The sequence below is a fragment of the Vitis riparia genome, chromosome 7 (genome assembly GCF_004353265.1).
Source record: "Vitis riparia cultivar Riparia Gloire de Montpellier isolate 1030 chromosome 7, EGFV_Vit.rip_1.0, whole genome shotgun sequence".
Taxonomy (NCBI): domain Eukaryota; kingdom Viridiplantae; phylum Streptophyta; class Magnoliopsida; order Vitales; family Vitaceae; genus Vitis; species Vitis riparia.
Window position 1 is genome coordinate 5,447,446 of NC_048437.1, and position 25,290 is coordinate 5,472,735.

At 38.9% G+C, this 25,290-nt stretch overlaps 2 protein-coding genes across 3 annotated transcripts; both read right to left on the minus strand.

Moving 5' to 3' along the window:
• Nucleotides 1-3,476: 3,476 nt before the first annotated feature.
• On the minus strand, nt 3,477-20,089 carry LOC117918736. Of its 2 annotated transcripts, none has more exons than XM_034835595.1 (3): nt 19,595-20,089; nt 18,358-18,863; nt 3,477-4,617 (listed from the first exon to the last, which is right to left on the minus strand). In XM_034835595.1, the coding sequence occupies exons 1-3, from the start codon at nt 19,611-19,613 to the stop codon at nt 3,766-3,768; spliced, it is 1,377 nt and encodes a 458-aa protein (XP_034691486.1). In that variant the 5' UTR covers nt 19,614-20,089; the 3' UTR covers nt 3,477-3,765. The 2 variants fall into 2 exon arrangements, with proteins under 2 accessions (XP_034691486.1, XP_034691485.1); XM_034835594.1 differs by having other exon boundaries at nt 18,358-18,945.
• A 1,480-nt stretch (nt 20,090-21,569) lies between these two features.
• On the minus strand, nt 21,570-24,995 carry LOC117917909. The gene is made up of 9 exons (XM_034834378.1): nt 24,643-24,995; nt 24,195-24,379; nt 23,532-23,807; nt 23,366-23,424; nt 23,216-23,252; nt 22,917-22,988; nt 22,684-22,834; nt 22,422-22,586; nt 21,570-22,114 (listed from the first exon to the last, which is right to left on the minus strand). The coding sequence occupies exons 1-9, from the start codon at nt 24,826-24,828 to the stop codon at nt 21,713-21,715; spliced, it is 1,533 nt and encodes a 510-aa protein (XP_034690269.1). The 5' UTR covers nt 24,829-24,995; the 3' UTR covers nt 21,570-21,712.
• Nucleotides 24,996-25,290: the final 295 nt, after the last annotated feature.

Sequence of the window (25,290 nt, forward strand, 5' to 3'; positions counted from 1 at the left end):
TTTTTTTTTCCTTTTGAATAGTGCTTTACAGCCTTCACTTAGAAGTGGTTTTTGCAGTAAATCGTTTTTGAGAGAACTGTTGGCAGGAATAGCAATTTTTTTTCAGTGATGCCATTGGCCCGAAGTCCATGTTGTGGGTGTGGAGTCAGGAGTTCTTTGCATAGACCAATGAGAAAAGAGATGGTTTCTAATGAGAAAATTGGTTTTAGATGTGAGTTAGCTAACGTAGGCAACTGGCAAAGGTCACCAGCTCCAGTGGCTCTATTATAGCTATAAAATTCAGCTTAGACCAAATACTATCTGTGTTTTATTAAGGCGAGGACCACCTAATGATTTGGATCTTTTGAAGATTGGGGGGACTGGCCTTTTTATGCTTCTGCTCTTGGATCATATGCAATTATAGCCTGATCAATATTGTAAATCTAAACATTTGGTTGTTTTGGTAGGTTGTTGAAGAGGAAAAAGTTATTCAGAGAAAAACAAAAAGGATCGGTCCCTACTTCATTTTCTCAGTGCTTCTAAGGGTGTCTCAAGCATGATTGATTTTCAACTTTTTCAAGTGATAGTCTATGTAACTTGTTACTTGTTATTTTTGGGTGCACTTATTTGATCTGAACTCTCTTGATTTAGGTATTAATATGGCCTTACCTTTCAGTGTTGATCAAAGTTTGACTTTTCTTTTCTTTTTCTTAGGTTTTTTTAGGTGATGACTATTTTCGACTTATTATCTATGAGATTCCCTTTTAGGTGGTTAGTGTGACACTGTGACTTCACCTACCATTTGTTATTTTTAAGATTCCTTTTTCAAGTGATACTTGCACATATGGTATCTTCATATTACCTTAGGTTGAGCTAGTTTTCAAGGGTAAATGAGGCATCTTCAACTTCATTGTACTCTATATAATAGGGATGTTAAATCGGATTGCTTTTAATGCCTTTTTTGAGTGCTCTTGAGGATCATACTTTTTAATGGACTTGAAATTAGATTCTTTTTCTCTCCTTGGAGAATAGCAACCCATTTTTGGAGCTTTATGATGGTAAAACAAATATTTTCCCCTTTTTCATTGGTCTTTTTCTCTGTTATAATTGAAATACTAAAACCTAAATATGTGGCAATTTTGGTCGAGAAAAACTAAAAATAGAGTTATTAGGACTTTTATAGTATTTCTAGTATTGTTATTAAGAACTGGTTGTCAAAACTAGGTAAAAAAAATATATTTTTTTTTATCTAATTTAAAATGGTGTCAAATTGGAGTATCTTGTGTTGAAATTGATTTCAACATGCATTTCGACATGAAAAGTTAGAGATTTCAATATGAAAGGGTGCATTTCAAACTTCATTTTGATAGAAAAATATGTGGAAATGGCTATGTAATTTCGAATTGGTTATAATTTCTTCATTTAAGCTCTAATTCATGCATTGTTTGAGGCATTGGATTCCTAATTTTTTGAGCATCAAAATAATATATGTCTTGCCCAAAATTTATTTTGAGAAGTCTTTCAAAATTTATATCCAAGTACAAGTGTGTGCAATTGCCAAATTTTGAACTCCACTTCTCATATTGAACTTTAAGATATGACTTCCATTCTTTTTTTTCTCGTGTTTGCTTGCCCTCCATCTCTCTTCATACCTTTATTGCTCATATCTCATGTTATACATTACTTCATTTGCATTTGTTGAAACTTTCATCATGTTTCACGCTCTTAGGGCTCCTTTGAGGCATATTTAGCCCCTTCTCTACCTTGACTAAAAGCGGCTATTGCAATTGGCATCATTTTCACTTCTTAAACCTATAATTTATCACAAGATATACGTTAGACCCATGATTAGGGTATTAGCAAAAGTTCAAGTTAAGTTGAGTGAGTTGAGTCTTTATATTGCATATTTCAATCTCCGTAAATACCATTAGAGCAAAATTTGCTGCTCTAATCATTCACCCATTGATCTTTCTTTTAAGGGCAATGCTTTGGGTGATTCTTTTAAGGGTGGTACCTCATCTACTTCCACTAAGGTTAACGAAGTTGTTGATAAAGCAATAAGTGACACACCTAAGTTGACACATGTTGGTTTTCCTTTAGAAAAAGTATGTCATTTCTTTGGAGACCAGGACTCATGCCTTTCACCTAATCTTGCAAAGGTCATGTCAATCCCTCCATCTCCTATTGCATTCAAAAGTAAGTCTAAGTTAAGAGGCAACTTTTTGTCTACCGTTTAGTTACTAGGCCTTCCATGTTTCCTAAATTCCTAAGCTGTGTTTCATTTGTTTGATGTGGTATGTATAAGCAAGTTCACTGTGTTATGTTACCAAGTAGTTCCTTGTCACATTTTATTGGTTGCTTTACTACTTCTCTACTCATTATTTACCTCTTTTTCTTTAGCCAACAAGTATTCTATGGATGTGTGCCTATGCATAGCTCTCTATTTAATCTAAATAGGAATGTGGGGATAAATCAAGAATATGCCTTCACAAATTAGTTGATTAGCTCAAGATATAGCGTGTGTGCAAATGCCACTAGATAGTGGGAAAAGGACACCCAAAGTTCTACGATTGGAGCTACTTTAAGCCAAGTTTAGAGAGGTTGCATTATTGAAGAAGATTGTGGTGCTAGAGAAGTCTTGAAAGAAGATAGTGTCTGTATGGGAGTCCCTTTTTATCGTCACTAATTAACAGAATGAAGAACTGAAAAATTGTTGGAAGAGACTCATAGGATCGAGGAGTCTTATGAAGACAACTAATTCAAGCTTCAAGAGAAGCACTCTAGGGAAGCAAACGTGACTGCCTTCAAGGTTTTCAAATATTTGATAACGAATTCAAGTATCTAGGACAAGCACAATCAAAATGAGAGCTATGCTTCAAGATGGGTAGAGGCACACTTGAAAATTGGAATTAAGTCTTGTGATCCCCCCAACTTTGGTTCCAAAAGTTGTTTTGAAGGCTCATGAGGATAATACCTGGTGAATTCAATGTTGGAGTGTTCATATAGTATTAGCTTGTGGTTCTGTTTCTCTTGACTTGAGTTGATGATGCAAGATTAGTAAGGAGTTTGGTTGTTCCATCTTCTTCCCAAGTAACTTATGCTTCTCTTGCTTTTAAGAACACATTTCTGTTTTAGCGGGCTTTGTGTTCCCTTACTACTTGTTGAACCATCGATCATAAATAAGAAGTGGTGTAAAAAAGTAGAACATAGAACCCAAGTTGTTTAGTCTCAGGTCCTAAGGTTGTACTTTCGCATTAAAGGTTCCAAGATCACAGGATTTGCCATGAAAACCTCAAAACCTCCATGAATGGTTGTGAAACTCAATGACACCTTGGCTTAAGTACTCGGATTGATGACCAGGAAACTTGTTCTCCTACTGCATGATCATCCATTCCAGAGAACTCATCACCTTATTTGTGCAATTTTTTCTGTTGCGAGAGGGTGGTTTCAGGTTAACAAAGCCTGTAAATTGACTGTGGCATGGGGTCACATTGCCAGATCATAAAGCTGCAGAATTAATATACAAATTAAAATCATTATTAATTGTAAGGTTAATTAAAAGCAAAAAAATTCATTGTAAGGGTAATACTTCTAAAGAATTCACCCTTTCGCAAAACTAATATTATGGGAGTTCACTGGGAGCACTTTGAGACTGAACACTCTAACCCAAGTTACTGTACTCTGACGTCCAAGAGAATGTTTTGAATTACAGAGACACAACAGCAGCAGCAACCAGCGAAAGAATTAACCAAAGAGCCTTTTCATGTATATGATACAACCCCTACTTTATTTCTGTTCCCTCCAACCATAAGGAAGTCTCCACCTTCTATGCCAATAAATTGACACTCTTGACCATAATGGGAACCCAAAATTGTACTCAAGAGGGTGATCAGCCGCTCCCCCAACTGTTAGAGGCAACCATACATACCTGGAATCCCTCAAGTCAGCTGGATTCCATCGATCTGCCATGAATATAAATGAACCTGTGATCCCTGGCAAAGGAACCACAAATGTACTCTGAGCAAAAAATGTTGTAAGCCGGAAAATTTTATTCCCTCCAATGCATGGGTTTCCCATTGTTTCCCATGGCCCCATGATTGACTCAGCTGCATGGGCTAGTGCCTCATTTGGTGCCCACCCCGTGCATCCTGATGTGATCATGTAGTAAGTCCCCTGGTGCTTGAACAAAGCTGGTGCTTCCCTGTGCTGTCCCACAAGAATCCTTCTCATGACATGTGTCACATCGAGATAATCTTGGTTAAGTGGTCCTATGTGAAGTTCACTGTTGTCCTCAGAGGAGTATATGAGATATGCTACACCATCTTCATCCCTGAAGAGAGTCATGTCCCTGCTGTCAAATCCATGGGGTCGTTTACTGTAGAGATAATCAAACGGACCTGTGGGTGAATCACTTATGGCAACACCAACTGCAGCTTTGGTGTAGTTGGTATCATCAACATGCATCCACATTACATACTTTCCCGTTCGATCATTGTAAATGACTTTTGGCCTCTCAAGCACATTGGATTTGTGGAGATCATGGGCTTCATCTGTTTCTTCTGCAGCCAGCACGATGCCCTCAAATTTCCATGTCCACAAGTCCTTGGAAGAATAACAACCAACTCCAATAATGTCAACCTGAATGAAAGGGAGTTAGATATTTCAATTAGAAAGCTCCAAGCCCCAATCAGATCACATGTTCTTGATGATAAAATAGCAAGCTATGTTCTGTACCAAAAAGTGCAAGGGAAAAATAAAATGGTTAACAGATTATGCAAACAGAGCACTAGTGCAGTCTCTGAATCTTACTATAATAGAACCTCTGAGAAAAATGAACTATGGAATATGTATTCATGTCAGAAACATGTCTTGTAAAATTCATGATAATGACCTCAAAATGGCAAAAAGTAAATCAATGTTTCTTTGCTACATGAGTCGGTTGTATGTGTGTTTATACACAAGCATGCATGTGAAACCAGTTGTTTTTGTTTTTCTCATTTCATGAAATCTACTAAAAGTTGTGCAAGGTGAGTACTTTCACCAGATTTTCAGTTTTCAACAACAGTATTCGGTTTCTCAATGAAAACTGTGATACTCTTCAATTTATTTCTCTATCAACATTGTCATGTGAGATTCTCCATTTTTCTTATGAATGTTGCAGTGGGACCACATAATTAGACGTCAATCTCCCAATCTAAACTACAGTGTAGGCAGCCTTTATAGTCCATAGCTTCCTTTATAGATGGTCAAAGTTCACAACAGAATAAATATGATCTTGAAAACAAAAACTACCTGGTTCATAATCAGATACCACATTTAGTTAGGAATTTAGTCAGTAAAGTAACTTAATTCAATCTCCAAATTCCTTGCAACTCTCTCCTAATAAATGGTACACAGAAAATGTAGAGATTGGATTTTGTTTTCTTATTTAACAACACTAACAGATTGTTGTTCAATAGAATTCTAGTGTTACCCATCTCAACACCAAAAACATTTTCAGATCCTGCTCCTGCATAATATAGCTTCAGATGACTCCCCTTCCTCTCACAATACTCCCAATCTGATCATCAAGTATTTCTCATAAGATTCGTCCATTAATTTACTCCATCAACCGACATTGAACAGACTTCTCTTCCATGAAAGAAAAAAGGGATTGTCGCCTTCCCCTTTTTCCAAAATTTATCAATGGTTTTCTTGCACAAAGCTCTCCTCATATCAAATCCATTGCCCATGACTCCATAGGAACCACCAGCATCCTTTTTACCCTTATTCAGAACTAAATCCTAACCATGATTATATAATCCTTCTGGTGTCAGTTACACTATCATCCAGATCCATACTAAGAACAGTACAAAAATCAATGTCATGACATAATAAGTACTTTAGCAAATGTTCTGATGACAACAGCTGAAACAAAGAAGGCCGCAAGCCTAAAACAGAGAGCATTTTTTTGCACAAAAGATAAGCAGAGTCCTCCTTTATAATAGAGAATATCATTTGTATTAGTGCTTCCTTAGGTGTGGAGGCATGAACAACCCACTTCTCATCACACTGAAGTAGCCATGGTTGTTCCAGCTGGTAGATAGTTTGTACAACTTTGCCTAGGTTGGCTAGCCATTTACACAGAAAGCAGTTTATGCCAAGCCAAAAATAAAAATTATCAAGATGGCAAACTGCAGGACTCAAAGACATGTTCCAGAACTTCATAGAAGATAGGTATGTGTGCTGGCAAGCTTGGCATTGAACAGTGGGCAGAATCCTGCCTCGCGCACATATTAATCCAAAAAAAATTTAGTCCAAATGCAGGAAAACATATTGATCCATCCTTCTTTCCCCTTTTGCAAGTTTCTTGGATAAAACAGAATAGACCCGCTAGATTTCCAGGTTTTACAGCCAAATTCCAGTTTCTAACAAATAATTTCCATTTTCACCTAAACAAAATGACAGTTTCTGCATCAGACAAAAATCCGAAAATTGAGGCTCACTGCAGCAGCAGGTAGACATAACTGACTCTCTTAGACTCTAAGCCATCCGTCCCTTCTAAAAGGTTGCAAGCAGGTAATGAACTTTATCATCATTTAGTTCATGAATCCATTTTTTTTACCATAGAAGGGGATGGAACACTTCATTTTCTCTCACACTTGCAAACAGCATTAGCAATTACACATTTGCCAAATTGAATCCTCCATTAGAGTAATAACACATGTGGAGTGAATTTCCATGCCAATTATGTAAAGCTTTTCATTAAACAAACACTCTCTTCCACTAATCTAACCTTGAAGATAATGACCTGAACCAAACTCTCATAGATAAACTTGAACTCTTTAAAATCAACTTGAGAGGGGCATTGCAAGCATTGTAATACTATGTCATCCAAGAACAGGTTAAGTTGCTCATCTGATCTGTTCAAGGTGCAATAGCTAGTTATGTACCACCTTATGGTGTAAATCTTGTTTTTTGGTCCATTTGCTTGATTTTAAAAGGTGACACTGTGGGATGAGTTTTGAGTCCCATGCGGCAATAGGGAACATTGCTTGAAATATCCTTTGAAGATATTTCAAGAGAAGAGAAAAGACTTATTTTAATGCCCAAACCTTAATTTGGGCCACCAATAATGATTTAAGTTCCTCTTGGGACTTACCACAAACAGTTAAGTTTTTATTTTAGGTAGTGATTTACACTGTGTTAAGTTTTTATTTATTTTAATCTTCTTGTTATATTGAAAAATCTTTTATCTTTTTAGTTTCTAAATAATATTCCTTTTTTGTATTTATTCCTATACTTGTAAGGAAAGATAAGAAATTAGGAAAATTGTCCAACTAGAGAAGAGTCATAAGAGTCTATATATACCCATGCAAATATTTTTAAAATAGGGACCAAGAATTTTAATAAGATATTTCAGCATCTATTATGCTCTGTTTGAAGGTGTCATTGCCTTTGTCCCAAATGTGATTGCCTAGAAATTTGTAAATGTAATTACCTAGAAGCCTTGGTGTGATTATTCAATACCTTTTTTTTTCTAAGTGAGATTGCTTTGGAACCCTAGGTATAATTGCCTAAGAACCTTAGTATGATTATTAAAACTGTTCTTTTCTTTTGTCTTTTGTCTTCTTTGATCTGTTGTCCAATTATAGAACCAAGAATAACTTCTATCTCGATGGAATCGTCGTGGGTTAGACTAGGTCCGGTGAGCCTTGGGATAGTCTTCGAGTGCCTGACTCCGAGTATCGAGAATGTAAGGATGGTGAGGTGGGTACGAGAGTGGAAGGAGAACGGGAGGGAGTATTCTCTGACGCGCGATTTTAATAGAGGGGGATGCTTTCTCCGGCTGGGGGTCATGGACCTGGAGAGAAAGAGATTTAGCGTTTTTATTCCCAAAGGTAGAGGAACAAAGGGTGGCTGGGCTTCAATGGTGGAATTACTACGGAGATTGGGCTGTGTAGAAGGAGGCATTAAGAATCAGAAGGAAGATGAGCCACGGTCGAAGCCATTTCTGGCAAAGACATATGCGGAAGCGATCAAAATGGCGAGTGGAAAGGAAAGATCAGTAGCAAGGGTAGAGGTAACCAAGGAGGAAGTGGGTCGGAATCTGTCTAAACTTGAACATTGCATTGTCGGGTCTTGGAACCCTAATGCAGGAAAGGGGGACGAGCTCAGAGGGTGGGGAACTCAATTAGCGAGAATCTGGAGGCTTAAAGGAAACTTAGGGCTTGCAAAAATGGAGAAGGGCAAGGTCTTAATGAAGTTTGAGCTCCCGGCAGAGGCAGAGCAAGCTGCAAAGAGTGGAAGTGTGTCGGTCGGGGGGCTATTCCTCCGTTTAGAGAAGTGGAGGCCGGAGACGGGATGCCTGAGGGAAGGGGATAGGAGTAGTGAAGCATGGGTGAGGGTAGTAGGCCTACCCGTTTCGTTGTGGGAGCAGGGTATTCTGAGGAGGATTGGGGATGCGTGTGGGGGATTTCTTGCGATGGATAATCAAACGGAAAAATTGGAAGAGCTACAGTGGGCACATCTCCTGGTGAAGCGGAACGGTGAGTTTCGTCCTAATGAGGTGGAGGTTTGGGTTGAAGGGACTTGTTTTTTGATAACCCTATGGTGGGAAACCAGGCCAGTCATGAAAGTTCCGGCGACTGAAACGAAAGGGAAGGCCGTCGCAATGGGAATGGAGGTAGGGGGTGATGAGGGTGCACGCGCGAGGGTGCGCGTGACGGGGGTGATGGAGGGCCCGAGGCTCGAGGACGTCCTGCTGACTGTTGATGGGACGCGGAGTCAGTGCAGCAGGTCGGGCCAATCCTCGAATCCCTCTCGAAGCAAAGTTGGGCCTTCAGATGAGCCTCTTGCTTTGGGTGGGCTGGATCTATTAGGCCAAGCAAGGTTATCTGGGTGGTCTAAGGACCCGGCCCCTGGATTAAATTCGTCTGGGCTAGTTAAATCCGGGCCTAGGAAGCCCATGGAAATGGTATCGCCCTCAAGCCTGCTTCAAGGGGTTGGGCTGGCTTCTCAAAGCCCATCTTCTTCATCTAAGGCCCAGGCGGAGAAGGGCCTCTTTGATGCGGAGTGCAATCAAAGCCCGTTAAGGGGCCCAGACGCGGCTATCTCCTCCTTCTGGGTGAAGGATGGTCAGTGGGGGATCCATGGAAACGAGAATCAGTGGGGGGGGGATTTCCAGGACCGACTGTGCACTGCTGGAGGAAGACGCAAGGTATGATTATGTTCTTTCCTCCTCTGGAATGGTGGCTTTTGAACCTTCTTCCTCCTTCCTTTCTCCTTTTGGTCGGACTTCTGTGAAGAAGTCTTTCGACCGCTCTGGGGTTCTTGATGATTCAACCAAGGGGGATACTCTGTGCAATGGAACTAGGACTTCAGAGCAGGATGAAGGGAAGCGGTGGGATCTGGTAGAGATCAGTGATGATTGTAGGGAGGATAACAGTAAGGCGCTGTGCCTAGCCCGGCCATTATGTCAAGAAGAGAGTGGATGGGTGGAAGCGAGATGGGAGGAAAGTGACTTGGCCAGGTTCAGTCAATTCCTGGGCTTCTCGACGGAGGACCTAGAGAAAGATATTTTGGAGTTTATGGGTAAAATTAGGAAGAGGAGAGAAAGAATTCATAACAAAGCCATGTTGGAGAAATCGAAATTTGAAAGAGAATTGAGAAGACTAGAATGTTCAGTCAACTATGAGGGAGGGAGGAAGAAAAAGTGTACTGTGCAAGGAAGAGGGTGCCAAATCATGGAAGTCCAATGAAAATAAGGCTCTTGAGTTGGAACGTGCGCGGGGTTAATGATAGCTCAAGAGGAAAATGATTAAAGCTATAATTAGAAAACAGAAAGTTGATTTGTTTTGTATCCAGGAAACGAAAAATCAGTCCATGAATGAGGGTCTGGTGAGGAGTTTGGGCTCTGGGAGGTTCATTGGTTGGGGTGCTTTGGACGCTCAGGGAGCTGTAGGAGGGATCCTGTTATGCTGGGACAAAAGGACTCTGGAAATCATTGAGATGGAGATGGGTCAGTTCTCAATCTCGTGCAAACTCAGGAACGTAGAAGATGGGAAGGTCTGGATTTTTACAGGGGTGTATGGTCCATTCACCAAAGAAGATAGGGAGACCCTTTGGGGGGAGCTTAGGGCTATAAGGGGAATCTGGGATGATCCTTGGTGCGTAGGGGGTGACTTCAATGTTACTCTATCCCTTGAGGAAATGAGCAATCAGGGGAGGCTGACTGGCGCCATGAGAAGATTTGCTCAGGTGGTGGATGAATTAGAGCTTCTGGATATTCCCTTGCAAGGGGGGGTGGCTTCGTGGAGTGGGGGGAGGAATAACCAAGCTTGGGCTAGACTGGACCGATTTCTAGTGTCTCAGGATTGGCTTGACTGCTTCAGTGGGGTTTGTCAGTGTAGGCTGCCCAGACCCACCTCTGACCATTTTCCCATTCTTCTGAATGGTGGAGGGGTCAGGAAGGGCCCATCCCCCTTCAGGTTTGCGAATATGTGGCTCAAAGTTGATGGGTTTAAGGAGCTTCTTCGGGGTTGGTGGCAGGAGGCGGGGGGGAGGGGGAGGGCTAGCTTCAGATTGGCCACAAAATTGAAGTCTCTGAAGGAGAAGATCAAAATCTGGAACAGGGATGTGTTTGGGAGGGTTGAAGTTAACAAAAACCTAGCCTTGCAACAAGTAGAATTTTGGGATAGGGTGGAGAAGGATAGGATTCTAACTGAAAGAGAGACAGAGATGAAAACAGAGGCTAAGGATGCCTTCAAAAAATGGGTGATCTTGGAAGAAACGCATTGGAGACAACTATCTAGGGAATTGTGGTTGAGGGAAGGCGATAAGAACACGGGATTCTTCCACAAGATGGCTAATGCTCATAGAAGAAATAACTCCATGGAAAAGATCAGAATCAATGGGAGGTGGCTGGAGGAGGAGAGGGAGGTGAGAGAGGGGGTTGTGCATGCTTTCCAGCAGTTGTTGACAGAGGATCAGTCTTGGAGAGCTAACATTGAAGGGCTGCAGCTGCAAAGATTAAGCCATGCTGAAGCTGAAGGTCTGGAACAGCCTTTCACTGAGGCAGAGATTCATGCGGCTTTGATGGGGATGAATGGTGATAAGGTACCAGGCCCGGATGGGTTCACAGTGGCATTTTGGCAATCCTGTTGGGAGTTTGTGAAAGAGGAAATTGTGGAGTTCTTCCATGAATTTTTTGAAGAAAAATCGTTTGCCAAGTGCCTTAACTCTACTTTCTTAGTCCTCATTCCTAAGAAAGGGGGGGCGGAGGACTTGGGGGATTTCAGACCCATCAATTTGATTGGGGGTTTGTACAAGCTTTTGGCCAAAGTGCTAGCCAATAGAATTAAGGGGGTGTTAGACAAGGTGGTTTCGCCGGACCAAAACGCTTTTGTGAAGGGTAGACAGATTTTAGATGCATCACTCATAGCCAATGAGGTGATTGACCATTAGCTTAAACGCAAAGAGAAAGGGCTGATATGTAAGCTGGATATTGAAAAAGCTTATGATAGTATGAACTGGAGCTTCCTCATGAAGGTCATGCGAAAGATGGGCTTTGGGGATCGTTGGAGGAAATGGATTTGGTGGTGCATTTCATCGGCAAGTTTCTCTATTCTGGTGAACGGGGTTCCAGCTGGTTATTTCCCCAATTCTAGGGGATTGCGCCAAGGAGATCCACTCTCCCCCTACCTCTTTGTGTTGGGAATGGAAGTACTAAGCGCTATGTTAAGAAGGGCTGTGGATGGGGGCTTTATTTCAGGTTGTAACATTCAAGGGAAAGGGGGAATGGAAATAAATGTATCCCATTTATTATTTGTTGATGACACGATCATTTTTTGCGAAGCAAGACAAAATCACATGACCCATCTAAGCTGGATTTTGATGTGGTTTGAGGCAGCCTCTGGTCTTAGAATAAACCTTGCTAAAAGTGAAGTAATCCCGGTTGGGAAGGTGGAAGATATTGAGATGTTGGCGGTGGAGTTAGGGTGCAAAGTGGGGACCCTCCCTTCTGTCTATTTGGGGCTGCCTTTGGGAGCCAAGTACAAGGCCAGGGCTATGTGGGATGGGGTTGAAGCTAGAATGAGAAGAAGGCTAGCCTTGTGGAAAAGACAATATTTGTCAAAGGGCGGGAGGATTACCCTTATCAAAAGTACTTTGGCTAGCATGCCTATTTATTAATTGTCTCTTTTTCGCATGCCTAAGCTAGTTGTAAAGAGACTCGAAAAAATTCAGAGGGATTTTCTTTGGGGAGGGGGAAGTACGGAAAGAAAGATCCATCTTATCAATTGGGAGGTGGTGTGCACCCAAAAGGAGAGTGGGGGTCTAGGCATTCGGAGAATTGATCTCTTGAATAAGGCCCTGTTGGGGAAATGGATTTGGCGGTTTGCCTTTGAGGAAGATAGCTTCTGGAGGAAGGTGATTGGGGTGAAGTATGGCCAGTTGGGCTTTGGGTGGAGAACTAAGGAGGCCCGCGGAACGTTTGGGGTGGGGGTTTGGAGGGATATTCTGAAGGAGTCGTCTTGGTGTTGGGAGAATATAGAATTCAAAGTGGGCAAGGGGACTAAGGTAAGGTTCTGGATTGATCTGTGGTGCGGTAATGAGGCGTTGTCCCAAGCTTTTCCCCAGCTGTTTGCTTTGGCGGTTCACAGGCATGCATCGGTAAATGAGATGTGGGACTCGAGCCTCGGTCAAGGAGGTTGGAACATAAGACTCTCTAGAAACTCCAATGATTGGGAGTTGGACGCCTTGGGAGAGTTGTTGCATATGTTGAGGGACTTGAGGATCTCTATTAAAGAGGACGCAGTGATATGGAAAGGAGAGGGACACGGTCGCTTTCGGATTAGAGATGCTTACAAGTTGTTGACAGGGCCTAATGCCATTACCTTCCCGAAAAAGAGCATTTGGGTGGACAAGGTTCCAACCAAAGTTGCTTTTTTTGCTTGGGAGGCTTCTTGGGAGAAGGTCCTAACTTTGGATAATCTTCAAAGACGGGGCTGGCAGCTTCCAAACCGGTGTTTTTTGTGTGGTTGTGAAGAGGAATCTGTAAATCATATTCTTTTACACTGTACAGTTGTAAAGGCTCTTTGGGAGATTGCCTTGGCCTTGTTTGGGGCTAATTGGGTGTTCCCAGAGAAAGTCAAAGAGATGTTAGAAAGTTGGAGGGGCCCTTTTGTGGGGAAAAAGAGGAAAAGGATTTGGACTTCCATTCCTTTGTGTATTTTTTGGACAGTTTGGAAGGAAAGAAATAGATTAGCCTTTAGGGGGGGATCTCTAGCTATTCAGAAGCTAAAAAATTCGTTTGTTTGTAATTTGTGGAGTTGGACTAAGGTGTATATGGGAGAGGAGTCCTCTTCGCTTTTAGGTTTTTTGGAATGGCTTGCCACTCCCTAAGGGATGGTGAGTGTTGCTTTTGTTTTTGCGTAGGCTACTATGTATACTCCCTGTATGCTTTGTGGCTTTTTGCCTAATTATATATATGCGCTCATTTATCTAAAAAAAAAAAAATGTTACGTTTCAGATTTGATTCTAGTTGACCCATTTATTTTATGGATTTTTTTAATTTCCATAAGCAAGGAGTAGATTCCTAGTTGTCATATTTAGCTCCTTGATTGTAGGGATTTTAATCACTATTATTACTATAAGTCAGGAACAAATTGTAGGGATTTATTTTAAATTCTTCCTTGTATAAGCTCTTTACTCATACAGATCAAAGTAAAAATTTTAAGGCAATATCCTTTTCCTAATCTTTGTGGTGCATATGCTCATCTTCGGCATGAGAAGCATCATCAGGCTACTATGCTTGCAGGTGTCTCACAAGAAAGTTTAGCCTTTAAGTATTCTTCAAGCTCCAACTGCACTAGTTATCTCTAACCCTAGGAAAGCTGGAAATGAGAAGTCTCTACTTTTGTACTCACTACACATTGCAATAGGACATGGCCTGCCCGAGAAACATGTTTCATACTAAAAGGATATATCCATAATGGTTTTGTAAGAAAGACTTTTAACTCAAATTCTAGAGCACATCATACATCCTCTAATGAACAATCACATTCCACAGCCCAACCACAATATTCTCACGTCCAAGAAGATCAAATAAATGAGATTGCTCAAAGGTTATCCTTGAAAGATGCTTCTTGTAACTTAGCCAATATAGGTAAATATGGATTTGCCTTAAGCACCTCCCGTCATCATTCTTTTAAGTCATTTTGGATTATAGATTCAGGAACTACAGATCATACAATGCATGAAGCTAGTCTTTTTTTCTTCCTATAACACTTATTCTAGTACAAAAAATGTCAAAATGGCAAATGGATCTTTTGCTAGTGTGTTGGGGAATCATTCTTCCAATTTCTCCTACGTCACTCTCTACAATCTTATATGTTCTATGTCTATCTGGTAACTTATTATCCATTACCCACATTACTAAGGCTCTAAAGTGTTCCATAACTTTCTTTGAAACTCATATGTCTTTGAGAATCTTCTTATAGGAGTGAAGATTGGTCTTGGTAGAGAGAGAGATGGTCTATACTACTTGGATATGAATTGACAAGATTTGGATGGACAAGCAAAACAAGTAGTGGGATTGCCAACATTAAAAGAACAAATTTGGTTATGGCACAAAAGATTAGGACATCCCTCATTTAGCTATTTGCACAAGTTGTTTCTATCCTTATTTTCCAAAGTTCAAGTTTCTAATTTTCATTGTGATAGTTGTGTGTTAACCAAACATCATCAAACTTCCTTTCCTTCAAATTTTAATAAAAGTTTGCTTCCTCAATTATTCATAATGATGTTTATTCCACCTTTAAGTCCTTTCATCAAATGGTTCTTACTCAATTTAACACTAAAATATAAGTTCTATGATCAGATGATAGAGCGGAGTACTCAATAAAGGTCCAAGTGTCTATTTCCAATCTCATGACATTATTCGTCAAACTTCATGTGTTGATATACCCAAATATAATGGTGTAGCCGAGCATAAGAATCCTCATCTTTTAGAGGTTGCTAGATCCTACTCTTTGCCATGAATGTTCAAAAGTTTTTTAATTTTGAACCCCTCCACCTTGTCCAAAACACATACTATTCCATCTTGTCTTCATATCCCCCCTAAAGCATTTGCTTGTGTTTGTTATGTTCATATCCATAAACAACATAGGAGTAAGCTTGACCCAAGGACACACAAGTGTAATTTTTTTAGGGTCCTCAGCTATAAAAAAGGGATACAAATGCAACCACCCACCTTCAAAAAAGATGCTTATTTCCATTGATGTTACTTTTGTTGAAGATCATGGTTACTTACCGATCAAAAAAAATTCAGGGGGAGAGAAGTCTTAGGATCTACCACTATGTTCCACCAGTATATCATCATCTAAAACTTCTCTCACGAGGATTTCTTAAGCCATATGGATTGGTATATTCAAGAAGGAAGAAGACTAAACTAACTCAGCCACCTCTTGATCAACCTAATGGCCAATTAGATGCTCCTAGAATGGGTAATCCTGAGGTTATTCCTTCTCCTACACTCTCTATTGATACTTCTATTAAAGAGTTAACTCAATTAAATCTTGAGAGCTAAACTTGTTATCCTTCTACAAAGTGAAAACCATCCTCTCATTATGGTTTTGCAAATTGTACTGTTAAATACCCTATCTCTCATTATATGTCTTTACATTATTTATCTCCATCTTATAAAATATTTGCAAATTAATCATCCTTCGTGTCTATTCCTAATAAGTTATAAGAAGCTATTGGCAGCCCTAAGTGGAAGCTACCATGATTGAAGAAATGGAAGCATTAAAAAATTTATACGAAATAAGATGGTGATTGCAAGTGGGTGTTCATAGTGAAACATAAGGCAAATGATTCTATGGAGAGATTCAAAGAAAGATTAGTGGTTAAAGGTTATACACAGATGTATCGGGTAGATTATAAAGAAACTTTTGCACCAATGGCAAAGATAAATACCATTTAAGTTCTCTTATCCTTAGTTGTAAACCTAAATTGGGCCCTTCCACAGTTTGATGTGAAGAATGCATTTTTTCAAGGAGATCTAGAAGAAGTATAAATGGACTTTCCTCTTAGCTTTGTTAACCCAACAAAAGGGGGTAAGGTATGTAGATTAAGAAAGTCCTCATATGGATTGAAGCAATCATCTAAAGCTTGGTTTGGTATATTTACTCGGGCTATGAAGAATTACGGATACCATCAAAGCCACTTTGATCACAATCTTTTTCTCAAACAAGTACTTGAAAGGAAGATTGCCACCCGGAGCATGTGTATTGATAATATTGTGGAGATAGATAATGATAGTGAGGAGATAAGTAAACTAAAAACATAGCCTATAAAATAAGGAAGAAAAAGAAGAAGTAAACTAAACACATATTTGGTAGCAGAAACTGAGAACAAATACCTTGCCACTCTACAATATTTTCTAGGTATTGAAGTTGCAATGTCGAAGAAGGGCGTTTTCTTAAAGAAAATATTTTGGACTTAATTGATGTAATCAAAATGTTGACTTGTAAGCCCTATTGATATTCGCATTGAACAAAATCACAGGTTAAAGATAAAAACCCAAAGGATATACTAGTAGACAAAGTGCAATACAGAAGTTTGGTCAGGAAGCTACTATTCTTGACTTATACTTGCCCTAACATAACGTTTGCAGTGAGTGTGGTAAGTTAGTTCATGCATGCTCCTTATGAAACACACATGTTGGTTGCACATAGGAAAATCAAGTATTTAAAATCTGCTCCTGGGAAAATTTTGCTATTTTCTAAACATGGTCATTTGGAAGTAAAGGGATATACAGATATTAATTGGGCAAAATATGTAATAGATTGAAGATCAACTTTAAGGTACAACGCACTTGTGGAAGAGAATTTAGCCATATGGCATAGCAAGAACCAATCTGTAGTGGCTAGATCAAGTGTTGAAGCAGAATTTAGCCTATGACTCATGATCTATGTGAGATGTTATTATTGAAGTCCTTATTAAAGGAGTTGGACTTCAGTTCTAAGAGTCCATTGAAGCTTTTCTATGATAACAAAGTTGCTATTAGCATAGCCCAAAATCTGATTCAGCATGATCATACTAAATATGTTGAACCAGATTGACACTTTATCAAGGAGAAGTTGACTAAATGATTAATTTGTACTCCTTTTGTGAAGACAGGGGTTCAGCTTGTAGATATTTTAACAAAGGGGGTGTCAAACAAGACTTTCAAGAGTAATACTTGACAAGTTAAGCATTCAAGACACCTATGCTCCAACTTTAAGGGGAGTGTTAACCATATATTCAGAGATTTCCATCCTTATATTTTTTTTTTCAGCTTTCAGATTTGATTCTAAGATACCCTTTATTTAAGGGACTAATTATTTAATTTCCATAGTTGTAGTTGTCATATATAGCTCCTTGATTGTAGGAATTTAATTATTATTATTATTACTATAAATCAGGAAATGATTCTAAGGATTTGTTTTATATTCTTTCTTGTACAAATTTTTTTCTTTTCTTATATGTATTATGCAATCTATGAAGTAAAGAAACAGAAAAATTCTCTCCAAACCAACAGGAATTTATATTATCCTACATCAAATGCTTGGCCACTCATCTCTTTGTACTACCAAGCATGCTTTAGAACATAGAATTCTGAATAATTGAGAAACAAAAATACAAAAAACCAAACATATGTAAGGCTGAGTGTCTATTTGAAAATAAACAAATAGGTAAATAACCAATGAATAAATCTGTGAAAGTTAGTGGTAGCACTAGCTGAGGACAAGATGAAAGAAAGTTGCCTAAGGTGCTTTAGCAACACCAAAAGGAACAAGAATCAAGGTGGTGTGAACAAAACAAGATGGCCTCTGACTTATCACTGGAAATGGCCCTAGACAATTTAATGGTGACAAGGAATGCACATAGATGACTCCCAGCAGTTAAGACTTTAGGTCCTTGTTGATTTAAGTGTGAGCATGCAGACACATTCAAGGAGAAAAAAAGATCATTCAAGAGGAATAGGGAAATAAAACAGCATCAGCACTAAAGACAATAATTCTATGGTTTACACTAGATGTGGAGCGTAGCAACATCTATCCACTACCGCAGAGTTACCTGTCCCAATCTATGACCACTTATTGTCCAAGTTTACATTCTGTGAAGAGAAGTAAATCATGAATACCAAGGAGAAGTAAAGAACAATATCAACTACCTATTTCCAATGGATGTAAAAACAATGCATACAGGTTACAGCACGAAAACATAGGCTAAACAAAGAAAGTTCTGAGAAGCATTAACACTTATATTCAAGCTCAAGCAAAAATTTGAGAAATAGTCCTTTTCCCCTGGATTCAGAACATGACATCGTATATTCAAATTGAGAAAACTTACCCGTGCTGCTGCTTTCTTATGAGCATGGTAGGTGGGCCCATCTTTATACTCTCCATACCAATAGTACATCCTCGATCTCTTATCGTATAGAATACCACCTCCATGAGCTTGAATAGGATTTCCATCAGTATCTAACCAAATCCTTCCTGGATAGAAGCAGAAGCTATCATTCCCTGCTTCCTGCATTGGATCTATGGCAGTTTTCTGATCAGGAAAGAACAAGTGTCTGATTTGAGAAGACTCGTCAAGAAATTCATCAATCAAGGTGGTAGGCCGCTTAGGTCTCCGCTTCGCAGCCCTTGGAGATCGTTTTCCTTTTGGTGGAGGAATTTGGATATTCTCCTCTTCCACCTGCTCAAGTTCACGGAGTAGTGGGTGGTGGTGACTCATTTGCAATTGGCTATGTCCTCCAGCCTCATCTTTGTGACGACTGAGGGAGTAAAAATGGAGCATGAGAAGGAATCCCACAAGGCTCCACACCATGACAGACAATGAACATCTGCTTCCTGCATTGCAACGGAAAGTGGTTGGTTTCCTGTATTTGTTCCTCATCCTCATTTTCTCTTCCAGTTTATCTCCAAGACAAAGCTGCAGTTAAGAAAATGCAACCCATGGAGATCCAATACGACCCGACCAAAAGTCATAACATACTAATCTAGGTTTTATGAAGAGAGAAAAATTTTAAATTTCATGAAATAAATAAGTACATAACAAAATGAAGATAGCCACATTGAGCACAAAAAATTCCGGAAATAAGTTAAGATGCAATTTATGATTGGTATACCATACAAACTTTCTAGTAAAAAAATAAAATCAATTAGCAATTGATCAATTCAGGTTTCCAAATGCAACCGAGTCCCCACATCATATTCAGTGGAGAATCTAAAAGAACGTAAAACTAAAGAAAAATAATCAGGGCATTGATGCCAAAGCATGAACCTACTTGAATACAAAACCCTTCTGCATATTAGACCATCATTCCCATCACCCATAATTGAATTCTATTATGTGTTAACACAGCAGAAGCTCGGATTAAGACTAAGAAAACCAACACACACATCACTCATAATCAAATATAAACCCTCAGAATCCAACCCCACACCACAGATCCATCCCAAAACCCATTAACATAGCTCCAAACCCCAATCAGCAATCAACCCAACATACAGACTCCAAAACAAACAAAAATTGAACAAACCCAGAAAATCAAACAATACCCAGAATCGAAAACGCTTACCTGACATCAAACGAATCATGCCTGGGCCAAAACTCCGAGAGATGAATTTTCTGCCAATATTTCTCGATCCACCATATAGTAGCAACTCAGCAATCCAATAAAATCTCCAGCTCACTTCACTACACTATTTCTAAAAATTAATTTAACAGAGAAATCATACAGAATAAAAACAATAATAACAACAAGTGTTGGGCTTCTGATACAGTGTTTACAAGAACAGCAGAAAAGAAGAGAGAAAATGGATCAGAGGTTGAGGGGTTATGGACGATTGTGATGATGATGGTGACTTGGAACCAAAGACCCCCTCTCTCTACTGGGACTTTCGGAAGATTTATAATGACGTGATTCCGCCCTGCAATTGCACCGAATTCCCAGCTTTTACCACAAAATTTGAAGACAAATCACTTAAATTAAAACATCATCCGCTCCCCTTCTTGGGCACACAACATTCGGCTTACTAAATATTTGCAAATAAAAAATTAAAGCATGACTTAAAAAAAAAAAAATTAAATTATTTCCTTCCCCTTCATTTTGTTACATTTGTTTCTGTTTTTTCTTCACTCACAGCTGTAACTGGCCTCACTGTCACAACAACAAAAAATAAAAAATTCAAGAAAATATAAATCCTGAACTTTCGGTCAATTTATTTTTTATAGGTCAAAGATTTTGTTTTAAGCAAAAAAAAATTGGTATCTTTTCTTATACTTTTGTTAAATGTAGTCCATGTCTGCTATTTAACCTTTCACCTAATCCATGGGTTGAACCTTTACTCCTTTTGTTAAATAATTAAAATTAAACTTTCAAATCCACATTATTATTATTCTTTGTTTTTAATTTGTTCTTGGATTGGAACCACTTCTTAAAATATTGTCATTAATCATGGGGTTTTATGTAAAATTATGGATTAAACAATTGATCTTCCTACTCCTCTATTCGTGATGAGTCAAATATGACTTCATAGATGGGGAAAACCAATCCGGTCAACCTATCAGGTTAGTTGCTCGAATGACCAACTCATTTTTGTCTCTCAGGTTACCTAAATGTCAGTAGCATGTTGGCGTATATTTAGCAATCCATGACAAAAATGCTTGAGGGCTCTATGAATTTCATTTTCCAATTTGGACCGACAATTTTCCTTTTCTAAGTCTCCTCTATCTTGCATGATGGGACCAAGGGAAGAGAGTTTTGAAATAAACCAAAGAAATGTAAATAGTTTACAAATCAAAAGACAATGTCTTAGTCAAAGAGTCTCCGATCCAATGCTATTGATCCAGGTCCTTAACACAATGGTTGACAGAGCTCTATCTCTTAACTCATATTCCAATTAAAAAAAAATGGGAATAGAACATCAATTCAACTTTCATTCATTAATATGTTTGAATATAAGGAAAAATTTTATTGTTACAAAAATCAAATCCTATTTCCATTAGGATTTTGACTTATTTGGTCTACATGATATTATGATTCAACTTTAAGGATATGTATGATGTATAAGGACAAGAATGAAAAATAAAGAAATGATGAAATAAAAATTCTTTTCCAACATATGAAATGAAATTGACATTTTTTTTTCCAACATTTCAAATATGGTTTTAGGGTAATGTTAAATAACGCTTAGGTTTGAGTTACCTTCTTAAATTTGTGCTCAATCCCAGTGTTTTGTTTGGTTATCTTTATGCTATTTTTTCTTCCCTTTTTCTATTTTTAAATAGCCGTTGGTTGTTCACATCACATGGATGATGATGTGCGAAAGTTCATGGCAATTGCTGATGGCCCAAATTTCAAAAAAATGCATGGAGTGGTCCATGGAAGGAGGAGACGTGGCTTTCTTTTGTGTTGATAACTAATATGATGCCCCCATGTGTTTTGGGTGAGCCCCCCACCCAAAATGAAATGAATACCAAACCAACTTATTGTGCTTTTTAACTAAACTTGGGTGAACTGCTGTACTTCAGTACTTCACAATGATGCTCATCTTCTGCTCACTGTCTTTGTCATTATGGTAATTGAAGCCCAAGAATAAAAAAAGGTAAAATGGTTTACATTTCTCTTATGTACATTTACAGGTGTGGTCTTTTGAGTTTCTTGTACAAACATTTTATCTAACTCTATATTTTTCTATGTGTAAATTTCCTCTGATCTGGGTGTCCTATGATTTTCCTGTGTAGGGTTGGGGATGATGGAACACATGGAGAAACATCTTCCCCTTTCCTGAAAAGCTTTTACTACCCAAGTTAATACTAAAAGCAACATGGCAATGGAAAGAGAGAGCATTGACGCCCATAGCAACCGAATGGAAACCTTGAATGGACTGCACTGATGGGCAACAACTTCCGAGAATGCGTTCCTCACAAAGGAGCAGGTGGTCAGGCTCTGCAAATCAGGAAATATGTTCAGCAAATCCTGGATGGAATCACTATAAGCCCAAGCCTTGTCGTAAGTGTCTTCAGGAAGGAATTTCCCCACTCCTTTGCATGTTCCGTTAGAATATTCGTTGTAACAGGTGAACTTTTCAAGGACCTACACATGAATTTTCAGCGGAAAATCTCTTGGATCAATGTCCAAACACCAACTTTCTAAATCCAAGAATTAGGAATTTGCTAATTTCATTTTATCATAAGATGCATAACAAGTTTTTGGCAAGACTTTGCTAGTGTCTTGTTCTTTGCAACTATGCCTTTTGTGGGGATTCTCTTTGAATCATGAGCTGATCGCCTATCTGTTTGGGTCTTTCCAGAATCAAATGCAATGCAAGGATTGGGCTTATTTGAAGCGAAGCTAAGTTAGAATTCCTATTCCATACATCATGATCAGTTAGTTCACTTACATTTGGTAATTCGCTGATTGGCAATGCGTCCTTTGGGCACTTTTCTGGAATGTAGCTGTAGTTAGGCGGACCGGAGAAAGGGTTACAAATCTCAGAAAATCCTAATAAATTTTCCGGACCAAATACTTGAAGCAACTCGTGTAACTCTTTTACTTTTGAATTCAACTGCATGCCACAGAAACATACTCATTACATGACATGAAACATATCAGGCCTCTGCATATATCATAGTGTATGTATTAGGCTACTAGTTTAGTACTACCTCATCTATGAAGTTATGGACGGTATAGCTGATTTCCACTAAGGCTTTATTTGAATTTGATGAACCCCCACATGGTAGCATTGAATTTAGACTATTGTTATGAGGGCTTTGATCAAAATCCTCCAAAGCTGAACACGTATCATCTCCCAGGCTGCATATATAAACATGGAACATGAATGGGGTTCTTCAGTCCAGAAAATATGGAGCAGTGAGAGCGAGAGAGTCTTACTCACGTGTGGAGGAAGTAGTCAATACCGGTTAGAACCCAACATAGAGTTGTTAAGATCCAGCAGAAAAAAATTATCCTGAAGAAGCAGAGGGTATTTCAGTAAGAATTATTGAAAGTGTTTGCTATTCAGAAGAAGAGAATGAAAGCAAGAATCCGTTTAGTAGTTGATTCCAGGAAGCGCTTCTAACCCTTCTAGTACTCGAAATTTTTTATCAAAAGAATTGTTTTCGAGGAGTAGAAAGACTAAAAACACTTCTTAGAATCACTATCAAACAAGCTCTAAATTACTGGTAAATTACTTACATGATAAATCCGGGGTGCCAATGCAACAAGAGCAGAACTGAGCCAAAGCAGCAATCCATTAGTCTAACCAAGTTGGTTTTAGCTACATGTTTGTCAGGAACAATGCTCTCATGCTTCTAAGCAACTTTCACTAAAAGGAATGCAACTTACCTAGTGCAGCAACCAAGAGTACCAAGTTGAGAGCTAATACCCCCAGATGTACCAGGTACCTATCAACACAAAAAAAAAAAAAAAAAAACAGAAAAGGAAACACAACTATGGCTTTTAATAAATTCAATTACTGCCAAGTTATTGACAATGGGAGGTAGATTCTTACGAAGTTTTAATTGCTAACTCAATTTCATCCCCATCCTTGTTAACAAAGTCTTGGATGGTTTTTGATTCCCTTCCAAGCTGATGGGCTGTCAGATTCAAGCGAGCACTTGTGGTTGGATCATAAGGAAGTAAAATGTTTTGCATTTGTTCCATTGTTTTTGATACTTCTCGGATAGTTTTGTGAGCATCTCCACCTACTCCAACAATGGCTTCCTTCATCTTCCTCATTCTGTGAAAGGATCTCTGGTTTGCAGCAAGGGCAATACTGGCTGCTACTCTGCAAATAATAGTGCATGCCCACGTAAAATTAGAATTAGTAACTCCTTTATGGTATATGTTCATACTCAACTAGTGTTTTTCAAGAATTAATTTGATATTTCTCGTGTTTATGATTAAATTTTCCATGATCCCTTCAAAGCAGAAATGATCGATTTTACTTCCACTAGTCAAAATGGTGTCCTTCCAAATACATTTCAACTCAAAATTTTAAGGTAATATTTCCATTGAAAATTGACAGATACATAGAGACATATTCATCATAAGCATTAAGTACACAAACTATCTAACCAAATCCAATGTGTTGCTTAAAAAAAAACTAGTGTATGGAATGCATGTAGTCATTACCCAAGGAAGTGAAAGAATGTATAAGAGCTCAGGGACTTACATGGCAAGAGAGGTGAGCAGAAGAACTAGAAAGAACGTGAACAAGTGGTAGGAATTCGAATGCTTTATGATTGTCGGAGAGCTGCAACATAGACTCCTCACAACCATGAAAATCCCAAAGCCCAACCCGCATAACACCCAAACTCCTGCAGTTGCGTAGCCATGGACGCCTGTAAATACTGTAGACTGAAATTTGAGGGGGGAAAAAAGTACTAGTCAATGCCAAGTTTTTCAGTATTTCTTGAGAAAGAATACTAAAGAAATTCTCTCAAATGAGCCACTCATAGACGGAGACATCAAACTTACAAACCCATAAATTCTTATTTCTATACAGTGATAGCTAGAAGTGTTATAATGACAAAGAAAAACAGAGCAGTAAGAGTATCAAATTCAATCTCAAAATTGGGTCATTGTTTTTCTATACTGAGATGTTAAGAAATGAAACATACAGCCCAGTAATGCTTGTTTCGAATGTCGTAGCCCCCCCTATAGTGCTTGAAGTGATGCAGAGGGTCGATTCTGTTAAAGCTCTGTTCTGGAACAGAGGACCCGAACACCGTGGGCTTGGGTGAAAACACAGATGTCGAAACCATTAGGAGAATAAAAGGAAGAAGAACCCCATTTGAAATGGACATTACAGAAGGCGTTTAGATTTTCCCACAAAGAAAAGGTCATTGCAATATGGACTACAACATGAAAATGAAGCAAACTTTAGGAAAGGAAGGAGAGAAAAGAGAGAGAGAAGACTTGGAGAGTAAGGTAAGAATAGCTTGTGGCTCTGGTTTTGCGAAATTCAGTGATGGGCGAAAGAAGAATGAAGAGAGGAGAAACGAATCGAGGGCCGAAATACACGGCTGCCCAAATTCAAGGAATTGACTGCTTTTTGCTTCATGCCTTTCTCCGTAAGCCTCTCCTTTGATCAGTGATCTTTCCTTTTTTTGCATGCGCCAATGCTCTATTGCTTTTCAAATATTTTTTCCTTTGTGTTTTTGTTTATTGGAGCCTTTTAGGCTTTTATTCTTCCTTTTCACACACCTCTATTCTTTGAGTATGGTTGTCTTGAATCCAACTTCTCCATGACACTGCTCTGCAACGGA